General features: G+C 40.4%; 1 protein-coding gene across 2 annotated transcripts in view; it reads left to right on the forward strand.

The window, feature by feature from the left end:
- Positions 1-18584, forward strand: part of LOC119894199 (carabin-like) — an 80255-nt gene that overhangs the window by 46643 nt on the left and 15028 nt on the right. Inside the window, exons 12-14 of one of the 2 annotated variants that reach the window (XM_038706794.1) lie at positions 1573-1763; positions 6643-6770; positions 12185-12471. In XM_038706794.1, coding sequence (XP_038562722.1) covers positions 1573-1763; positions 6643-6770; positions 12185-12471 — 606 coding nt within the window. The remainder of the gene's footprint in view (positions 1-1572; positions 1764-6642; positions 6771-12184; positions 12472-18584) is intronic. The other variant, XM_038706795.1, reaches the window with a different exon arrangement.

Below are 18584 nucleotides of genomic sequence, written 5' to 3' on the forward strand. Positions count from 1 at the left end.
ATACTGTATACCAGTACCTGTACTTTTTACTATAATAGACTGTATATACTGTATAATAGTGGCCGTGTAGCCTCCCATCAGGGTGCTAGAGGAGAAAACGTCACCTTTGTGACTCACTCACAGGCAAAGTCAAGGAAGTTTGTTATATTAATGGTGATATTACTTCCTTCAGATTTAATTGATAAAGTCATATTTGCACACAAGGATACATCCCTGATAATACTGTTTAACTGTTTAACTTTATGGGAGCACTGTTGTTGGGCAACTTACAACAAAATGGACAACATGTTTCTTTTTTTCTGTATTTTCTTGTTTGGAGATGGGAAAAGGACCACTAGTAAAAGTAAGCAGCCAGGACATTAAGACCGTAGAAATAAAAGAATATTAAACTTAAAATAAAAAACTTACTGGAGGTCCTTGACTTCGGCGGTAAGTGAGTCACAAACGTGACGTTGTTTTCTCCTCTAGCACCCTGATGGGAAGCCAGTGTGCTACAAGGATACTATATAACATGTATATAGCTTTTATGGAAGTATAATAATAATATAATAATAAAGCCATGGAGGGCTGGAGTGGATGAACCTGTTTAAAGAGCAACCGCCCATATTTGACACTATAAGAAGTAAAGCAAACGCATCTGCGACAAGGCAGGGATCATTTCAGTGTTCAACACTACACCTGGCATTCTGTTGGATGATTTTGGCAGGGTTATTGCACAAATAAGCAGAGAGCAGAGCAGAAATCTGAGAGCAAGAGCTAGTGCACAAAAGCAGCCTGAAAAGCGAGGTGAAGGGCTGGTGCTAGAGGCAGGAAATCTGAGCAAACAACGCATCTAGGTTCAAGCACACGGTTTGTGCCAAAACTGAGCAAATCTAAGCACAAGCAGGGGCTGTTTGAGTGCAAGGGCAGGGTTTTCAAGTGAAAGCAATACGAAATCTGAATGTGAAATCAACAAATCATGCTCTCAAACTGAAAGACAATGTTCTTGAATAAAGACAGGAAAATAATCCCGAAAAGCAAATGAATAAAAAGAGTTTAAATGCATCACTTATTTGAATAGTATACTGATTCCCAGAAATTTTTGTGTTAAATAACATGAGATACATCTTTAGTATCCCTGCCTGCAAATGTAAGCATGAGTGGGCTTGCACACAAACAAGGACAGTACATTGTGTATGAGGGTATTTGTGTTCACAGCTTGCCTAAGCAGGCAGATTCTGCCCCATGTGTAAATATGGTGAGCCACTGATAACATTCATTTGTGTATAACAAAGACACATTCACACACATAAATGCACAAAGGCAATTCAGTAGGCAGTTGCCTGTAATAGAATGATAACTTGTTTGTAACTCCAACATTCACTGCTTACAGTATCATGACAGGGTTGTCCCTGGGATTTTGTAAGTGAGTGGTGCTCATTGAGGTCTGCAAAATGGGAGTGTGATTATAATAAGATGGAGTTTTGCATTTTCATACCACCTTAACATTTCCTACTTTATAGGGCTTTGGAATACCAGAATAAAGTCTGTTTTCTTTCTAATTGAGAACCAAAATTTATTTTGTACCCGCAGACCCAGCTACCAGGGCCAAAAGTGTACTGACCCGGGTGATGCGTCTGGCCCAGCGGTACCTGTTGGATCCAATGGGTAGACAGAGGGTTGAAGAGAAGGATTCTCAAACAGAAGCCAAGCCCAGGCAACGTAGTCCTGCACCAGGACGAGTGTTCAAGAGTCTGACTTCGGCTTCACTAACACAAGCTCAGGTAAAGATTTGATGGTACGCTGGTAATCATTGCATGCATCCGTTCTGATAAGATTACATTACACTTGTTCATTTAGCTGCTGCTTTTATCCAAAGCGACTTACAATTGCCTCTGGAGCAACTAGGGGTTAAGTGTCTTGCTCAGGGACACAATGGTGGATGTTTCAAAGTGGGGTATTGAACCCGGGCCTCTCACACCAAAGGTATAAGAGAGCATCTTATTTCACATTAAAACTTTGGATTTTAAAACTGGATACCAAAATTCGTTCTCTAAAGTAACTGATTCTATTTCTCTATTTGTCTATTTTGGAAAATTATGACTTCATGTTTATATTTACATCTGACTTGTTTGGTAACAGAAATGCATATTTAATTGCCGTCAGTTGATGCAATATTGGAAAATTATCAATGAAACAGTGTTAATGCAATCATATACTTACATCTCTCTCCATAATATTATATAGTTCACTATTTTGCAAAACATAAATAGCACCATTATACATGGATATCATTACAGACTTTAAATAACATAATTTCAACTTTAAAAGCTAGACCATTGGCCTTTGCCTGTAGATTTGTTATGTCATCTATACAGTATCTCACAAAAGTGAGTCCACACCTCCCAATTTTTTAAATATTTGATTATATCTTTTCATGTGACAATACTGAATAAATGACACTTTGCTACAGTTTAAAGGAGTGAGTGTACAGCTTGTATGACAGTGTAAATTTGCTGTCCCCTCCGAATAACACACACAGCCATTAATGTCTAAACCGCTGGCTACAAAAGTGAGTACATGTCCAAATTGGGCTCAATTAGCCATTTTCCCTCCCCGGTGTGTTAAATTTAGTGTTATTGCTCTCACACCCTCATACTGGTCACTGGAAGTTCAACATGGCACCTCATCGCAAAAATCTCTCTGAGGATCTAAGAAAAAAAGAATGGTTGCTCTACATAAAGATGGCCTAGGCTATAAGAAGATTGCCAAGACCCTGAAACTGAGCTTCAGCATGGTGGCCAAGACCATACAGCAGTTCAACAGGACAGGTTCCACACGGAACAGGTCTCGCCGTGGTTGACCTAAAAAGTTGAGTGGTATGTGCTCAGCATCATATCCAGAGGTTGTCTTTGGGAAATAGACCTATGAGTGCCGCCAGCATTGCTCCAGAGGTTCAGCCTGTCATTGCTCAGACTACACGCACACTGCATCAAATTGGTCTGCGTGGTCATTTCAGAATGAAGCCTCTTCTAAATATGATACACAAGAAAGACCGCTAACAGTGTGCTGAAGACAAGCTAAGTACTAAGTACATGGATTACTGGAACCATGTCCTGTGGTCTGATGAGACCAAGATAAACTTATTTGGTTCAGATGGGGTCAAGTGTGTGTGGTGGCCACCAGGTGAAGAGTACAAAGACAAGTGTGTCTTGCCTACAGTCCAGCATGGTGGTGGGAGTGTCATGGTCTGGGGCTGCATGAGTGCTGCCTGCACTGGGAGCTACAGCTCATTGAGGGAACCATGAATGCTAAATTGTACTGTGACACACTGAAGGAGAGCAGGATCCCCTCCCTTCGGAGACTGGGCTGCAGGGCAGTATTCCAACATAACAACCCCAAACACACCTCCAAGACGACCAATGCCTTGCTAAAGAAGCTGAGGGTAAAGCTGATGGACTGGCCAAGCATGTCTCCATATCTCCATAACCCTATTGAGCATCTGGGGGCCATCATCAACCGGAAGGTGGAGGAGTTCAAGGTCTCTAACAACCACCAGCTCCGTGATGTCGTCATGGAGGAGTGGAAGAGGACACCAGTGGTGACCTGTGAAGCTCTGGTGAACTCCATGCCCAAGAGGTTCAAGGCAGTACTGGAAAATAATGTTGGCCATACAAAATATTGATACTTTGGCCCCAATTTGGACATTTTCACTTTGGGGTCTGCTCACTTTCGTTGCCAGCGGTTTAGACATTAATGGCTGTGTGATGTGTTATTTTGAGGGGACATCAAATGTACACTTTTATAAAAGCTGTACACTCACTACTTTACATTGTAGCAAAGTGTCATTTCTTCAGTGTTGTCACATGAAAAGATACCATCAAATATTTACAAAAATGTGAGGGGCATACTCACTTTTGTGAGATACTGTACATATCTTGGCACTCAAGCAACCATTTGACAGTTTGGAAAATACACTTATTCGCTTTCTTGCCGAGAGTCAGATGAAAAGAAACCACTCTCTTATCTGTACGTTGAGTAGAGGCTACAGCGAATAGTCGGTTAGCTTAGCATAAAGACTGCTGGCAGACTATTTCTTGGATGTGCATAGCAATTATCTGAGGTTTTGTCATCACTCTGAGGTTGACACACAACAAGCAGAAATTCTGGGATGTCATTGCTGTGGGCCAAGAAATATCTGGCGCATAACACCCCATAAAACCACTAATTGTCGTTTCTACACTATGAGTTTTGTACGATTAAACAATTATATTATATTATATTCCACTTAACCCAACCCTTGTGCCCATACAATGTGCTTATAAGAACAAGAACAGCTTGTGCACAGGAGCCAACACTTTGTGCTGGTTGATTTGATTGTGCCAGTACAATAAGGCTTTGAGGTTGATTCATAGTTAAACATTGAATGTCAACCTTTACCTCAACTGCAATTCTTGCAGGTTGTAGAGAACATTGATCTCTACAGCCTGCAATCTGGATACTCTCTCCCCTAACTGTATGAGGTTTTCTTAAGCCATTAAAGAAATCAGGGTCCACTGAGAGCCAGCAGTCTGAAAGCCTTAAACAAAGGACCAAGTGTCTGACAACCAGAGTTTCAACAGCTTAATATAGATGCCAAATCCTTCTACTAAAACCAGACTGGGCAGCAAAGCTCACTAAGTTGGCAGTTTTGACACAACAAGGCTTATCTCTATTGTTGTTGTGCTGGGTTTTCATAATATTTGGTAACAAGATTTTTCTGAACATTTAATTTCAAGTGTTTTTGTTGTTGTTGCCAGCACAGTAGCAGCCACTTCAGTTTGACAGGGTTTAAAGGAGACATGTTAGAGTAAAACCACAGTGTTACATTCAGAGATTCCCCTTAAAAAATGTCCTGTTACTGTGCACAATTGTCCCCCATAAAATCAAGAGCCCTATCAAAGCTAAAAGCTGGCTTGTCATTTAAATTTACATTTTTATGTATTTATGTAATTAACTATTGGTTGTTACCTATTGAAAAACTGGTGTCTATATACTTCTCCAGAGAGGATTTTGGTAAATAAGGAAACTCAACTCTACCCTCTACTTGTACACATTATGTTCCAGTCCCATACGTTGCAGCTAAATAGCAGTCGAGTACTCACTGAAAGCTAACCCTGGCAGATAGTAAATAATAATTGGCTGTCCTTTTAAGAAGATCACATCAATGTCTTAATCATGTGCATCACAACTGAGTAGCATCTCCGTCCTGTGAAATTTAGTTATCTATTGTAGCGTAAGCTCAACAAAGGGAAGACTGATCAATGTTGATAAGAAAAATTCAAATTTGTAGAAGTTGACTTAAAGTAAAATGCTGTCTCATAAGCACGTCAGTGGCACAGTTAAACCCTGATGAAACAAAGCGGCATACTTGATCACCCTATATTGATTTAGACTTTTTAGAATATTTGGGGGGGGGAACTAAATTATGTATATAAAAATAAAGTGTCTAATATTGATTCTAATATAATGTTTTATATTATTCTGTAGAACTCAACTGGTGTGCAGTTTTCACGTTATTGTTTATTGTCCCTCTTGGATGACCAGTGACCCCTAGAAAAGTACCACTGGGCCCATGTGACCTGCATCCTGGACAATCCTGGCTCCCACACTTTATCCTGTAGTCCCAGTAAGATTTAATGGAAAACACGACTCTCTTCAGGTTTGCTAGTGTTCAATTTAAATAGCTGTCTATTCTGATTCCTTTAAAAGGTGATGGATGAATTAATCATTGGGTTGGTACAGTTCACTGTGTCTGCATGGTCTAGTAGAATACAGTAAGACAATAATCTACATAAATATGTTCACATAAAGTAAAATATAAATGTCATTACTATGATATGACTAAATACCTCATCAAAAATATGCCCACAAAAGACTGAAGTGCTTGCTTTGTATGGAACGGCTGGGTTCGGACCCATAAAACAGCACTTTGGTACAAGTTAGATTTATTTATCATTTTACAATACAGGGTTGTATTATTCACTAAAAACAACCGATCACAGCTCTGTACACACGTTTCATGTGACCTTTGTGTTACACACATGCAAACTGTAGCCCCTGTTTGGGCGGCACGGTGTTCCAGTGGATAGCACTGTGGCCTCACAGCAAGATGGTTGCTGGTTCAAACCAGTTGTCCCGCCTTTCTGTGTGGAGTTTGCATGTTCTCTGCGTGGGTGTCCTCCAGGTGCTCTGGTTTCCCCCCAATCAAAAACATATTACTTGTTAGGTTTTCCAGGCAGTGCCATTAACCAGATACTGATAAAGATCTGGAGGAGGTCCCCGGGCGCTGCATAGCAGCTGCCCACTGCTCCCTTGAGGGATGGGTTAAATGCAGAGAATGAATTTCACAACATGTATGTGTATTTGACAATAAAGTATCTTCTTCTTCTAGCTCTAATTGCCCATTGGGCATCACTTGTGTTGTCATTGCTTTGGAAATCAGTTTTATTTACATACTGTAACTATGAGCAAGAGAAACTCAAGAAAGAACTGATGATAGAGAGACAGGCAGTTAGACAGTGGAAGCCAGTACAAAGTACTGTAGTGAAAGTGTAAACGACATGAGAGAGAGGAAAAGGCAATATTCTGGCTCCTTCACCTTCCCTTTGTTTCTTCTTTCAGATCAGATCTAGGAGGCGGAGCCAGCAGAGAGGCAAGGCACAGCAGCCAGTAGTGCAAGGGAGCAGTAGTGATGTCACTGTGGCCCCCGTCAGTGTGACTCTCAGTGCTGATTACGTGAAAACTGGCAGGTGAGGACAAAGGTTAAACATGGGAAACAAAACCTGACGTGCCTGCTGCAGGTCAGCTCCTTCCTCAAGTGTTTGTTTTTGCTGGTGACTGTATTAGGATACTGCCGCACACATGAATGGCCATCTGTGTAAATTCTAGCATCTTCCTGCTAAAAGTCTGTTTTCCACCTGATCTTTGTATTTTGCATACAGTGCATACAGCACAATATAAGTAAGCCTAGCCAAGCTCATAATGTCATTCATTAACGCTTTGTGATAACATCACACATATCTAAGTTTATAATCTGATTCTCTACATTTCAATCTCCCCTTATTTTTAGACCTATTTTCATGGCAGTGCAACAACCAGCCCAAGCAGCTCTTGAGAGTTGAGAGTTTGGTTTTTTCCTAACCTTGAAATTCACTTTGTGTGTCTGTGTGGTAATTAGGTGGCTACACACAGTGCACAGGTAACAGGTGTGGCACAAACAGGTGGGAGGTTCATTCAACTGAGGCAGCACAAAGCAAGTTGTTATATTATAGTATATAGTATTATTGTGGAAAATAGGTCTTAGACTTTGCACAAAGAATAGACGTCTCAGAACCAAAAAGAAAATACTTGGAGCAACAACTGACTAATGCTCAAAACGTAAATATAAATAAACACTCTTCAGCAAGTAGATATGTTTAAATCTGTTAAAGCAGGAATGTAAATAAGTCTGCATTTATCTTTAGAGTGATTCTTCCAGTGTCTGTTGTTCACGGCGGCTTTATCCTGTATGAAAAGCTTCTCCATCAATTAATTTAATCCCTGCAGCAGCTGAAGGCAGCAGGTCAGATGTGGTGATAAATCTGCAGTCTCTGATTTGAAAACTGACGCGTCAGAGCGCAGTGCCATTACGCACGGCCGTCAGCTGTGTTTGCCTTCATTAAGTCAACGACACAACCCTAACCCTACTGCACAATAACCACACACACCAGACGCGTTGGTTGTTCTGCTTTTTTATGAGGGAGACATCAGGTTACCAAAGCATATTAATCGTGTTTTATTCTTAAATGCATTACAAAGCAAATACTGTTTCAACATGACACGCAGTATAATAATGAATAACAGGCTTCATTTCTATCGTCAACATGAATGGTGTTGTGTGTGCAGGTCGTGCCACTCTGCGCCATCCAGACAACAATCTGATTTCCAGAAGAAGCATATTTCCATTTATGGATTTATTGTCATGTCACTATGGTTGTCTTAGCTCTTTGAGAGCGATGAGACCAGCGATGTGACTGCCTGAGAGCATATTTATTATTCACCCCACCCTCTGATCTATAATTCTCCTCAGACAGCCCTTTTGCACTTTGCACTGCTGCACATACATGAGCCAAAATAGCAGGTGCACACAGTCTGCAGCCAAGACCTACCGCTTTGCAATTGTTGTTGCATCTGCACGATTTAAAGAGGGCTCTTAGTGCATGCTCAAGTAAAACACACAAAACCGTTTGAGATCTTTGATTCCCAGAATCATTTGATCCCTTAATATTTCCCCTGCAGCAGTAGTCATTGGGCTGCAAGTCAGCCTTTGTATGTGCGTGATTCAGTAACAAATTGGAACCTGAGATTGTTATTTTGTCCTCAGGGTTTTGTCAATCAGCAGGCTTGTAATCATCAGTCCCTATGTACAAGCTTGAGACGTTTTTGTAACTAGATGTACACAAACTTTTATTCCTCTTCCTTTTTCGGGCTAATTGAATAAACTTTTCTTTCATCTCGTAAGGAATTTCCTCCTAGTGTATTAGAGGTTTTCTCATACATACTCGAAAGCTTGTGCAGCTTGCACATGCACTGTCCAAAAGTACCTGTTTTAGCTTTGTTAATTTCCATGTAAATGTGCCCAGCATAAGAAGAATCTGTGGGAAAGACAAACTATGTTCCTCACATACTGTTTGTCACTCTTTGTTTGCCCACCAGACTCGCCTCAAATGCACCTATAAGTGCATGTCTGTTTAAGTACAGATGGTTACATACTGTGTGTGACATCTACATGTTTTGTGGAACTCAATCCACTTATTTGCCAATTGAAATTTCTACTTTTCCACCATGTCTTTATTGTGTTTTAGTAATACAACCAGCTGGTCCTTCAGCAGCACTTAGAATTTCACAATGGCCTTCTAATCCTCTCATTGTAATGCTGTTTTTTCCTCTGACAGGCACACTGCTCAAAACAAAAGGCTGTCACTTTTGTGTTAGAAGTGTGGGGCACCCCCCTTTCCTTCATGCTTATGCATGCACGTGTATGTGCTCATGTTTCAAGCATACTTGTCATTCCTCACAGATTTAATCTTTGTGTTTAGTGGTTTAGGTTGTTTTAACCTGGCTGTGGGTCACAGGGGTCGCCAGGGGTCACCAAAAGGATTATTGTAATTGGCTGGCAAGTTAGTGGTAGAGCGTTGAACTGGACAATGCTCTCTGCCAGGTGTTGAAAACACACATCATCTTAACAAGAATGAGACCAAACATGACATCTAGCCAAGTTGAGGAAGGGCTCCACCTGGAAAAACTGAAAAACAGAGAGAGTTTAACTTGATCCCCCTGCTCAGGAGTCGTCAATACCGTTTTTAGATAATGTTTTATATTTCAGACATGAAATACATAACATTTCTGTCTTTGTCTAAAACTGCTGGCTTTTCGTCATCAGTTTTCTCCCTGCAGAATTTTACATAATTTATGTGCATTTAGTGTGCAGTCATGGAAAATGAACAAACATATTTCTGTTTAAATGTTTATCTAAAACCTTCAAAGCATGAACAAGGTTTGAATCACTCATACATACAAACATAAATAAGCTAACAGCAGGTATACAGGATATTTCCCGTGGTCATACAAGTCATTTGGCTGCGTTACTTATCTTAGAATCCTGCCTGAGCATTTAAACATTTAAACTTTGGTCTTGTCTTACATTACTAATTTAAATGTGGCTTTTCTGGTAGACAGGATTACACTGCCCGACTAGGCGGAACTCATATTTATTCAAGTCAACTAATTTAGACTTGAACACCATTTTGTTGTCATTGTTTTATCAACTTAGATGATATTTTGCTTGTAAATAAAGTACTTTCTTCTCTATATCGACATTGCCCACCATTGAAAGACAGAAAGTTTGAGCAGGACTTGGCTGCCACTCCAAACATCAAAGAAAAAAAATCATCCGGCAATGATGCAGATCATATCAGACTTTGCTAAGTGGGTTCTGCTTCAGAGGGGTCAAAGTTCAGGGGGTTGGCGCTCTTACTTAGCCTTAAGGGTCACACTGCTTGAATACCACGGCCACTTGACATTATTCCATGACCATGTGACATATCTGTTGCTGTACTGTATTGTCTAAGCAGTTTGGCTATCTCTTTGTCTTTGTCTCTGAGGAATGATTGTCAGACATGTTGAATTTGTTAAGAAACTGGTAGACAAAACATGAAGTTAGCTACAGAAGGGGAAAATTCAAACAATAGTAGGAATGTTCTGCGTTCTTTGCGGCATTTGCCTCTCTCAGAATTCCCCCTGCTCTCCTGCCTGCCTCAGCAGGTTTATATGCATCCTATACACTTTGATAGTTTGACAGTTGATTGCGTGTGTCTTCAGGTCAGAACCCAAATCTGTCTTGGGATGTTCTTTATGCCATATGTCTTTGAAGTCCCAGGATCAGCGTCATTACAGTATAAAGAACTGCATTAATCTTTCATGCTCTATCCCCAGATATTGGGTTACAGACTTAGCCCTTATTTTATACATTACATACATGTTTACCATGTGATAGCATATAAAATTGTATGTATGTAACCTTTGAGTCCCACTTCTTCACCTTCCTAAACATCTCTGGGCCTCAGTCACACTGATCTGTTCCCAGTCCAACAACTAGTCAACTATTCCATAATGCATTACTAACATAGATGCCTTTTACAGTTGTGCCCCTTTGAAATGTGTTGCGTAATCATGGACAGACAGAGAAAAAAGGTTATTTCTTATCCAGTGTGCGTGCATTGATATTTAGTTGTCTGCTTTAGCATGTTTGACATTTCTCAGCCAATGCTTGATATTTTGATTTCAACTTTAAATGGTTCTTCTTGGCTGCCATGTATGTAAAAAAAATAAATAAATAAAAATAAGCTCCAGATATTTAAGTTGTGGGACAGACTTTCAGTACATATTTTAAAACACAAAAGAAAGTTTAGTGGCTGAATTTAATCTAAAGTATTCTTGCAGAATTAGCAATACTCTCCCCCTCCCTCTTCTGTTACTTCTGTTATATTATTACAGTTACTAATGCGTGTTAATGCTGCGTTACTCGTTACTGAACGCACCATCCTTGACGTGAATCCACGACTGTGCGGCAGCTCAGTGGCACAGGACTTTGTTGTTCATGTCCGCTGAGAGCCAAAACTAAAGGAAGAGTGGAGAACGAGGGCGAGAGGCGTTCTTTCCACAGCTGTAAGCAGCCACTGCCATTATTGTGTCACAGTCTAAGATGCAAAGAACATTGTCGTCTAGTGTGAACTCTGTGCGAGCAGCAAAAAGCTTTCAACCGTGAACATTTCTACATCTGATTTATTGAAGCATCTGCTGAAGCAGCACAGCAACGTGAAACTTACAGAAAGAAAGCACTGATGCTTTGGACTCGTCGGGAGAGAGTGGCGTTAACGTAACGTTTTGTAACTACTGAAGCCTGCTCTTATAAACAGGCTACATGTGCAGAAAAACAGTAGTTCAAAAGTCGGGAAGTACTTGCTTTATTTTTTATTTCAGCCGGTGGTGTTAAGAAACGTTAGGCCGCGGCTATATGCTTTATAAAAAAACACACTCCTTGCTGCTGTTATGAATATGATATTAGTTAAAAAGTCGGCTGCTTTGTTTGTGAGTGAAGGGTGGTAGTGAAAGCAGTGTTTCCCATAATTAGACTATAATTTGGATAATTATCAACGCTGACTGCCACACGTTGATTTTCTAATATTTTTTTGTCCTCGGGCTATTTAAAATCGTATTTCATTGAGGAGCATATATTCGTGCAGCATCTCTTCGTTTGCTCCCTCTTTCTCTCTCTCCTGAACACCGCTGCACAAACCTGTCCAAAGTTAGAATAACGCCCCTGCCACTGTCATGAAACACTGTAAAGTAACTAGTAACGTAACAAGTACCATAACTAGTTACTTTTACCACCCAGTAATAAGTAAAGTAATAATATTACTTTTTTAAGGCGTAATAAGCAACTAGTACTATATTACAATTTCTGAGTAACTTGCCCAACACTAGTATGGTCTAGCTGTTGATTATATGAATATAAATTGATTTATTAATGTAGTAAAAAAAAGTGTCAATTTACACATTAATCAATGAACAGCCATTACAAATGTCATGTAGACCTACTATTACCCTGTGATTTTGTTTCTAGATCAGGGCAGACCTTCAAGAGGACAGGTACAGGACCTGTTGGCAAGGTTGCCCATCGTCGTAGCAGCCACAGCCTTATCCAGCCTATCAGAGTCAAGTCCGTCCGTCTTCTACAGAGTAACAAGAACCCACATAGCCAGACTCCTCCCTCCACTTCAATCCTCCCCTCATCCCTACGTTCTACTACCCTTCATCCATCATCGTCCATCCAATCTTCAAGTCCTCCATTATCCAGCGCTCCTCAAAGCGCAGATCAAAAGCAGCAAGACTCAGGACGGCTCTCATCAAGTAAGAACCTCAGATGGATTGTATCTGTCAAACATACAGAAATAATAAGAGCTCTTCCACAGAGGGTGATAATTACATCTAGCTCTGTAGTACTTTTACTGCTCTTCATGAAATGGACAAAATCCCTCATCACGCTCTCAGAAGTTCAGAACAATGCCGGTCTGAATAAACAGCAGGTGATTAATTTCCCCCTGTGTAAAAACTCTTTCATTTGACATCACAGATTTGGAGAATAGGAGGTACGATGAAGGTGGTGACAGTGGTGGGTGTTTAGTACTACACCCACACAGCCCAAGGGAATCAAACACTGACTTGGTATTATCATTTAATTCCACCCCCAAAACCACCGAACCACAAATACTTGTGCTGCATACTAATGTGTGCATTCATTACTTTGATTAAGTGAAGGCCCACCTAACACTGTTATTAGAAACTCAAGTATTACTTATAATAATCAATCTAAACACTAAAGTCCCCTAAGTATTGAGTGTAAAAGCACGTCAGACAGATGTATCTCAGCCCATATCACAGTGACTAATTTGACCCCATCTGTGTTTGCTTTTACCTTTTATACTGGCTGACAGCATAGCCAGATTTGGAACTGATGTTGTAGTCGTCTTGATGAATGGAGGGATCTGAGCTGAACAGTATTCTTGTTGTCTAAAAACTAGACTAGACCTATGTTATTTTGTTTCCAACAGTGTTCAAACCTAGACAAATCGATACATTTAATCAAGGTAACGGTGCGTTTCAGTCACCTGTCAAAGGTGTCATATCCCCTTTGCTCATTGCCCTTTGTCAGCATTGTAGTTATCTCCCAGAAGCTGTCATAAATTGTTAATCCAGTCTAAAGCCACATTTTTACAATGCACTTCTTAGACCGGACGGAGGATTTTAGTCATCAGACGTCTGGATCTTAAGTTATCTGAGAAACAAGTTAGGGGGAGCTATGGCCCGCTGAACAGTGTTGCAGAGACACTGATTTTCTTTTTAGCAAGAGACTGCTTTATTCAGTGTTTTTACCTTAAATCCTAAACGGGAGAAGTTGACTGCAATGAAGGCAATGATGGTGAAGACAACAACTCCCATGATCCCGTGCGACTTCACAACGTCATCGAAGCACATATTTTGTAATTGTTTTGAGTTGAAAGACCCCTACCTGTAGAAAATTACATACTGCGCATTTAATAATATAAAATAAGTTTGTTGGGAGTTTAAAGTGGTGTAAATGGTTGCGCTTAAAATAAAGGTATTTTATTGTTAGTCAAACGAAATAGCTATTTCAACACAAATAGCTATTTCAACACACACACTTTGACCAAACAGTCAGCACAGTCTACAAAATTTAGCTTTTTTGGAAGGAGTTGCTAAATTGTAACAGTAGGTAGTAAGATGGGAGAACCTTACTGGTAATAACAAGATCAAACTTCCCAAATAAGCCCTTTTTATTGACAGATGACGGATGTAGAAGAAAGCTGTGGTCAAGCTCAAAGTAGCTTTTTTTTTTTTACCTTTCAACTTTTGTTGATCAACAAAGTTCCACATACGCTGATTAGGATCTATTGTGTCATTCAGTAAGAATAGTTGGTTGTTTGCTTTTTATTTTCATGTTCTCCCACAAGACAATGCTAGAACGTATCAAATTAATCTTCCAGGCTTGCTACAGTTAACTTAAATGTTTCATATGTGGACAGTCTTTAATCATCCATGTCCAAAAATCAGTTCTTATGTTAAGTATATTGTGTTTCCCAGTAAAAAGTAAAAAAAATTTTTATATCATAAGATAGCACATTGAACAAATCCACTATAACTTGAACATTGAGGTGTAAAGTACCACATCTCCACTGGGCACATAAATATCTATAGGGAACAACAGAAACTCAGCAACAAAGTGGTAGGCCACATCAAATCACAGAGCAGTGTCAGCGCATGCTGTGGCGCACAGTGCACCAATGTCGCCAACTTTCTGCAGACTCAATAGCTACAGACCTCCAAACGTTGTGTGGCCTTTGGATTAGCTCAAGAACAGTGGGTTTCCATGGCTGAGCAGCTGCATCCAAGCCTCACATCACCAAGTGCAATGCAAAGTGTTGGATGGTGTAAAGCACACCGCTACTGGACACTAGAGCATTGGAGACGTGTTCTCTGGAGTAACGAATCACGCTTCTCTGTCTGGCAATCCAATGGACGAGTCTGGGTTTGGCGGTTTCCAGAACGGTACTTGCCTGACTGCATTGTATTTCTTGTGTTGGGTTTGGCCCCTTAGTTCCAGTGAAAGGAACTGCTTCAGCATACCAAGACATTTAGGACAATTTTATGCCCCCCAACTTTGTGGAAACGGTTTGGGGAAGGTCCCTTCCTGTTCCAACATGACAGCGCACCAGTGCACAAAGCAAGGTCCATAAAGACATGTATGAGCGAGTTTGGTTTGGAGAACTAGACTGGCCTAGAGTCTTGACCTCAACCCAATATAACGCCTTTTGGATGAATTAGAGCGGAGACTGCGAGCCAGGCCTTCTCGTCCAACATCTGTGCCTGATCTCACAACTGAGCTTCTAGACGAATGGTCAAAGATTCCCATGAACACACTCCTAAACCTTGTGGACAGCCTTCCCAGAATAGTTGAAGGTGTTATAGCTGCAAAGGGTGGGCCAACTCCATATTAAACCCTACAGATTAAGAATGGGATGTCATTACCCTTCATGTGCAGGTAAAGGCAGGCAACCTAAAACTCTGACAATATAGTGTATGTAACTTTGGTTTAGTGATGTCATTACTCCACTGTTATGGTAGCTCCACTTTAACCCTGACAAGCTGCAGAGCTGTAGTCTCTATTCATTAGTCACTGTAACTTACACTGTATATTTAGAGCTAAACTGAGTCTTATTGTTGAGGCTTTTCTCTCTGCTCATCTGCCATTTACCAGTCTTACACTTTTGAAAGACGTCATTCTGCGTGCACGCCGTTAGTAGATCAGCTAACGTGTTAATTTGTTGGTGATATCAAATTTGCACACGTTTTTACTCACGCAAACCTTTAGTAAATCTGGCCCGCAGTGTCTTCCAGTACGAATCCCATATCTCAGATTACAGTCAACGTTAGTGTATATTTGTGCACGCCCCAAAATAATATAATTGCACAATTGATTTGATTGATTGAATTGCACTTATTAACACATAGAAAGATGTCTAAGTTCCCAAAACTCAGTTTATTATTATATTCTTAAGGTTGTCTTTTTTACCAATAATTCCTGCCAACCGGCTGATTAATATACAGTAGAGGCTTTACTATTTATGTGAACCTGCGTTGTTCAACTAATGTGATCCAACATGAAACTGTTAATAGGGATGTAAAAGCTGTTATAATAGTGCATCTGTGACCGCAGTGAGAATGGGTGTCGTGACTTTAGTTTTTGTTCAAGTTATAGATGATATCAATAAAACCATGACAATAGGTGAAATGACCAAACATACAGTTTATAGGCGGTACACAGTTATACCAATTTACAGTACTGTGTATATCTACCATGTCTTTGCTACTGCTCCTGGTTGATGCAAGGTGGCTGTATTTGGAGACTCAAACACATTAGAGACTTTTCTAGGTGTTTATGTTTGTTCTGTATTTAGCACAGAGCATTTTGACTTTTGAAACTGGCTACTACTGATTAATATAGCTGCCAAATTGTGATTTAGTTACTTTAAAAGTCTTACTTGTTTCAGGTGGCCCCTTAACATTTGTTGACAAAGACAATGTTCAGAGATAACTGAACCTGTCAACCTTTTGCCATTGTGTATTATTAGGAAACACAATGTGGGGAGAGTGCACAGGACAAAAACATTTATTACATTCCAACAACACTAGACTGGGAAATAATTTACCATTGATATTTGTTGTCTTGTCATAATATTTTACCCTGATGAATGTTTGATATGTCATATTTTAACCACAACCCCCCCCCCCCCCCCCTCACACACACACACACACACACACACACACACACACACACACATGCAGAGAGCCACAGCCAGGTTCCCGGGTGATTAGCAGACTCATTGGTTTGTGTCATACCTTGGTGCAAACACCAATGGTAAATGGATCATACTGATGTGTTTACGGTCTTCCTAATGGGTTTATGGGATGAGTATGTGTGAGTGGCTGAGAGACAGAAAGAGTTAACCCATCCTGTTGTGTTTTCCACAGCATTTTACAGCAGAGCAGGGTGGGGACACCACGGCACTGAAATAGACCTGTAGTTTCCTGTTTAGTAGGTTACACACCTTCTGTACAATATGTCCCTCCCAAGACTCTCATGGGAGGTTGGCATTTTATAGTCGACTATTGAAAGCTTAATTTGAAAACCTACATAGAAGCTTTGAATGTATAAAAAACGCATTCAGTACATCCCTAGATTAGACATTAATAGTGTAGTCTGTTACTGACTGAGTGGTGTGCAGCTGTGTGTGGGAAACAAGGAAATACAACCAACATGCACAGGAAGATGAGCTAAGCTGTTCCGTCCTCACCACCTCTTTGATGGACTGTATCTGCCTGCCGGAGGCAGGCGAGCCTTTAAATTGCTTTTCCGCTTTCTGTTGGCTTCTCACATAAAGGAGATCAGACCAGGGGACAGGATTCTTTTTTTGAAAGAGGTGGTGACTGAGAGAGAGAAATCTGTTGTACAGTAAATGTTGGATATGTACAAGAAAAGGATGGAAATCTTTATGTCATAGATCCACTTCTCTGTTAGCGGCTAGTTGTAGTCCTGCATTCTTATCAAAGACAATTTCTTAATGTATAAAATCTGGATGCTAGTATTTACGTCTGTAACAGTTCAGAAACAGAGACTGAAGCCGCAAAACAAAAGTCCCCAGTCTCGAGTCACGACACACCTGCTCCCTGGACTGTTGAGCTCTCATTAAGACAGTGTACCTGTGGAGGCAGCGGCCGATGGGGGGGTGGGGGCAGTTTAGAGGTTTATAGCATATTTGTATTAAAAATAGATTATTCTAGTTAATTTTCCATCTTGTTTTAGTATTATATATTCACTACTTAAATCTGCACCCCTTTGCTTCACTTCACACACACACAAACACACCTACACTTCTGGTCTCTCACTGCAAACTCACCGGCTTGCCTCTTTCTGTCTCTCCCTCCCTGTATGACTCTTTACTCTGCTCATTTTCTCCATTGGCAGTACGTTTATTATAACGGCAGTATGTCATTATTGAGCGATCAAGCCTGCAAGTTAGACTACTTTTATTAACCCACCCAAAAATATAATAATAATAATAATGCCCCCCCTCAAAAAAACAAGGGAAAAAAGCGAGGTATGAACCAAACAGTGGAACTGGTGAATCAGTACACACCCACTATTATTTATACCACACTTAATACCACATATTGGAGAGGGCAATAGGCAGTATTGGGCAGTAACATGTTACTGTTTATTACTTTCCCAGAAACTGGTGCAGTACTATTTCCAAAACAGTAATAATATAACAGTTATTATCTGAGTAACGCTGCGTTACTGTGTTACAAGAACACATGCGATCTTTGATGTGAATGCGTGGCAGTTCTGCTTGTTCATCTTTCCCTTTGTGGCTCATATTTAAGAAAAATATATATTGGAATAATTTGTAGACTTCATTCATTTACCTTCAATATAAAAGTGTATGTCAGCTCACCTGTGTTTTGTACCTTAGCATTAGCTGTATCTGGTGCGTCATTATAACTGGGAGACCACAAAACAGTGAACACGGTGAACCTTCAGACTGACGCTGTGTTGAAGTAAATGCTTCGTCATATTAGAGCTGCTTGCTCCCTTGCACAAAATGTCCTTACTGCAGGAGTTGCATTTTGCTGTGTTGTTATCTTTAGAAGTATTTTCTCGCGCGCTTTGTTGACACACTGCGTAACAAACAATGTGACGTTAGGTCTGTCTTCTGAAACTTGCTACACCTTGTTCTACTCATGGACATGCACATATGGCATGTTAACAGCATTGTGACAGACAGGTTAGCAGGCAGGAAAGATTAATCCAAGTGAGAATCACACCACTAATTATGACTGACACAGTGCCAGGTAACTAGCTCAACCAGTATTCTGCTATAGAC

The sequence above is a fragment of the Micropterus salmoides genome, unplaced genomic scaffold, assembly GCF_014851395.1.
Source record: "Micropterus salmoides isolate LMB-PRFRI ecotype aquatic unplaced genomic scaffold, ASM1485139v1 Ms_hic_scaffold_8, whole genome shotgun sequence".
Classification (NCBI taxonomy): Eukaryota; Metazoa; Chordata; class Actinopteri; order Centrarchiformes; family Centrarchidae; genus Micropterus; species Micropterus salmoides.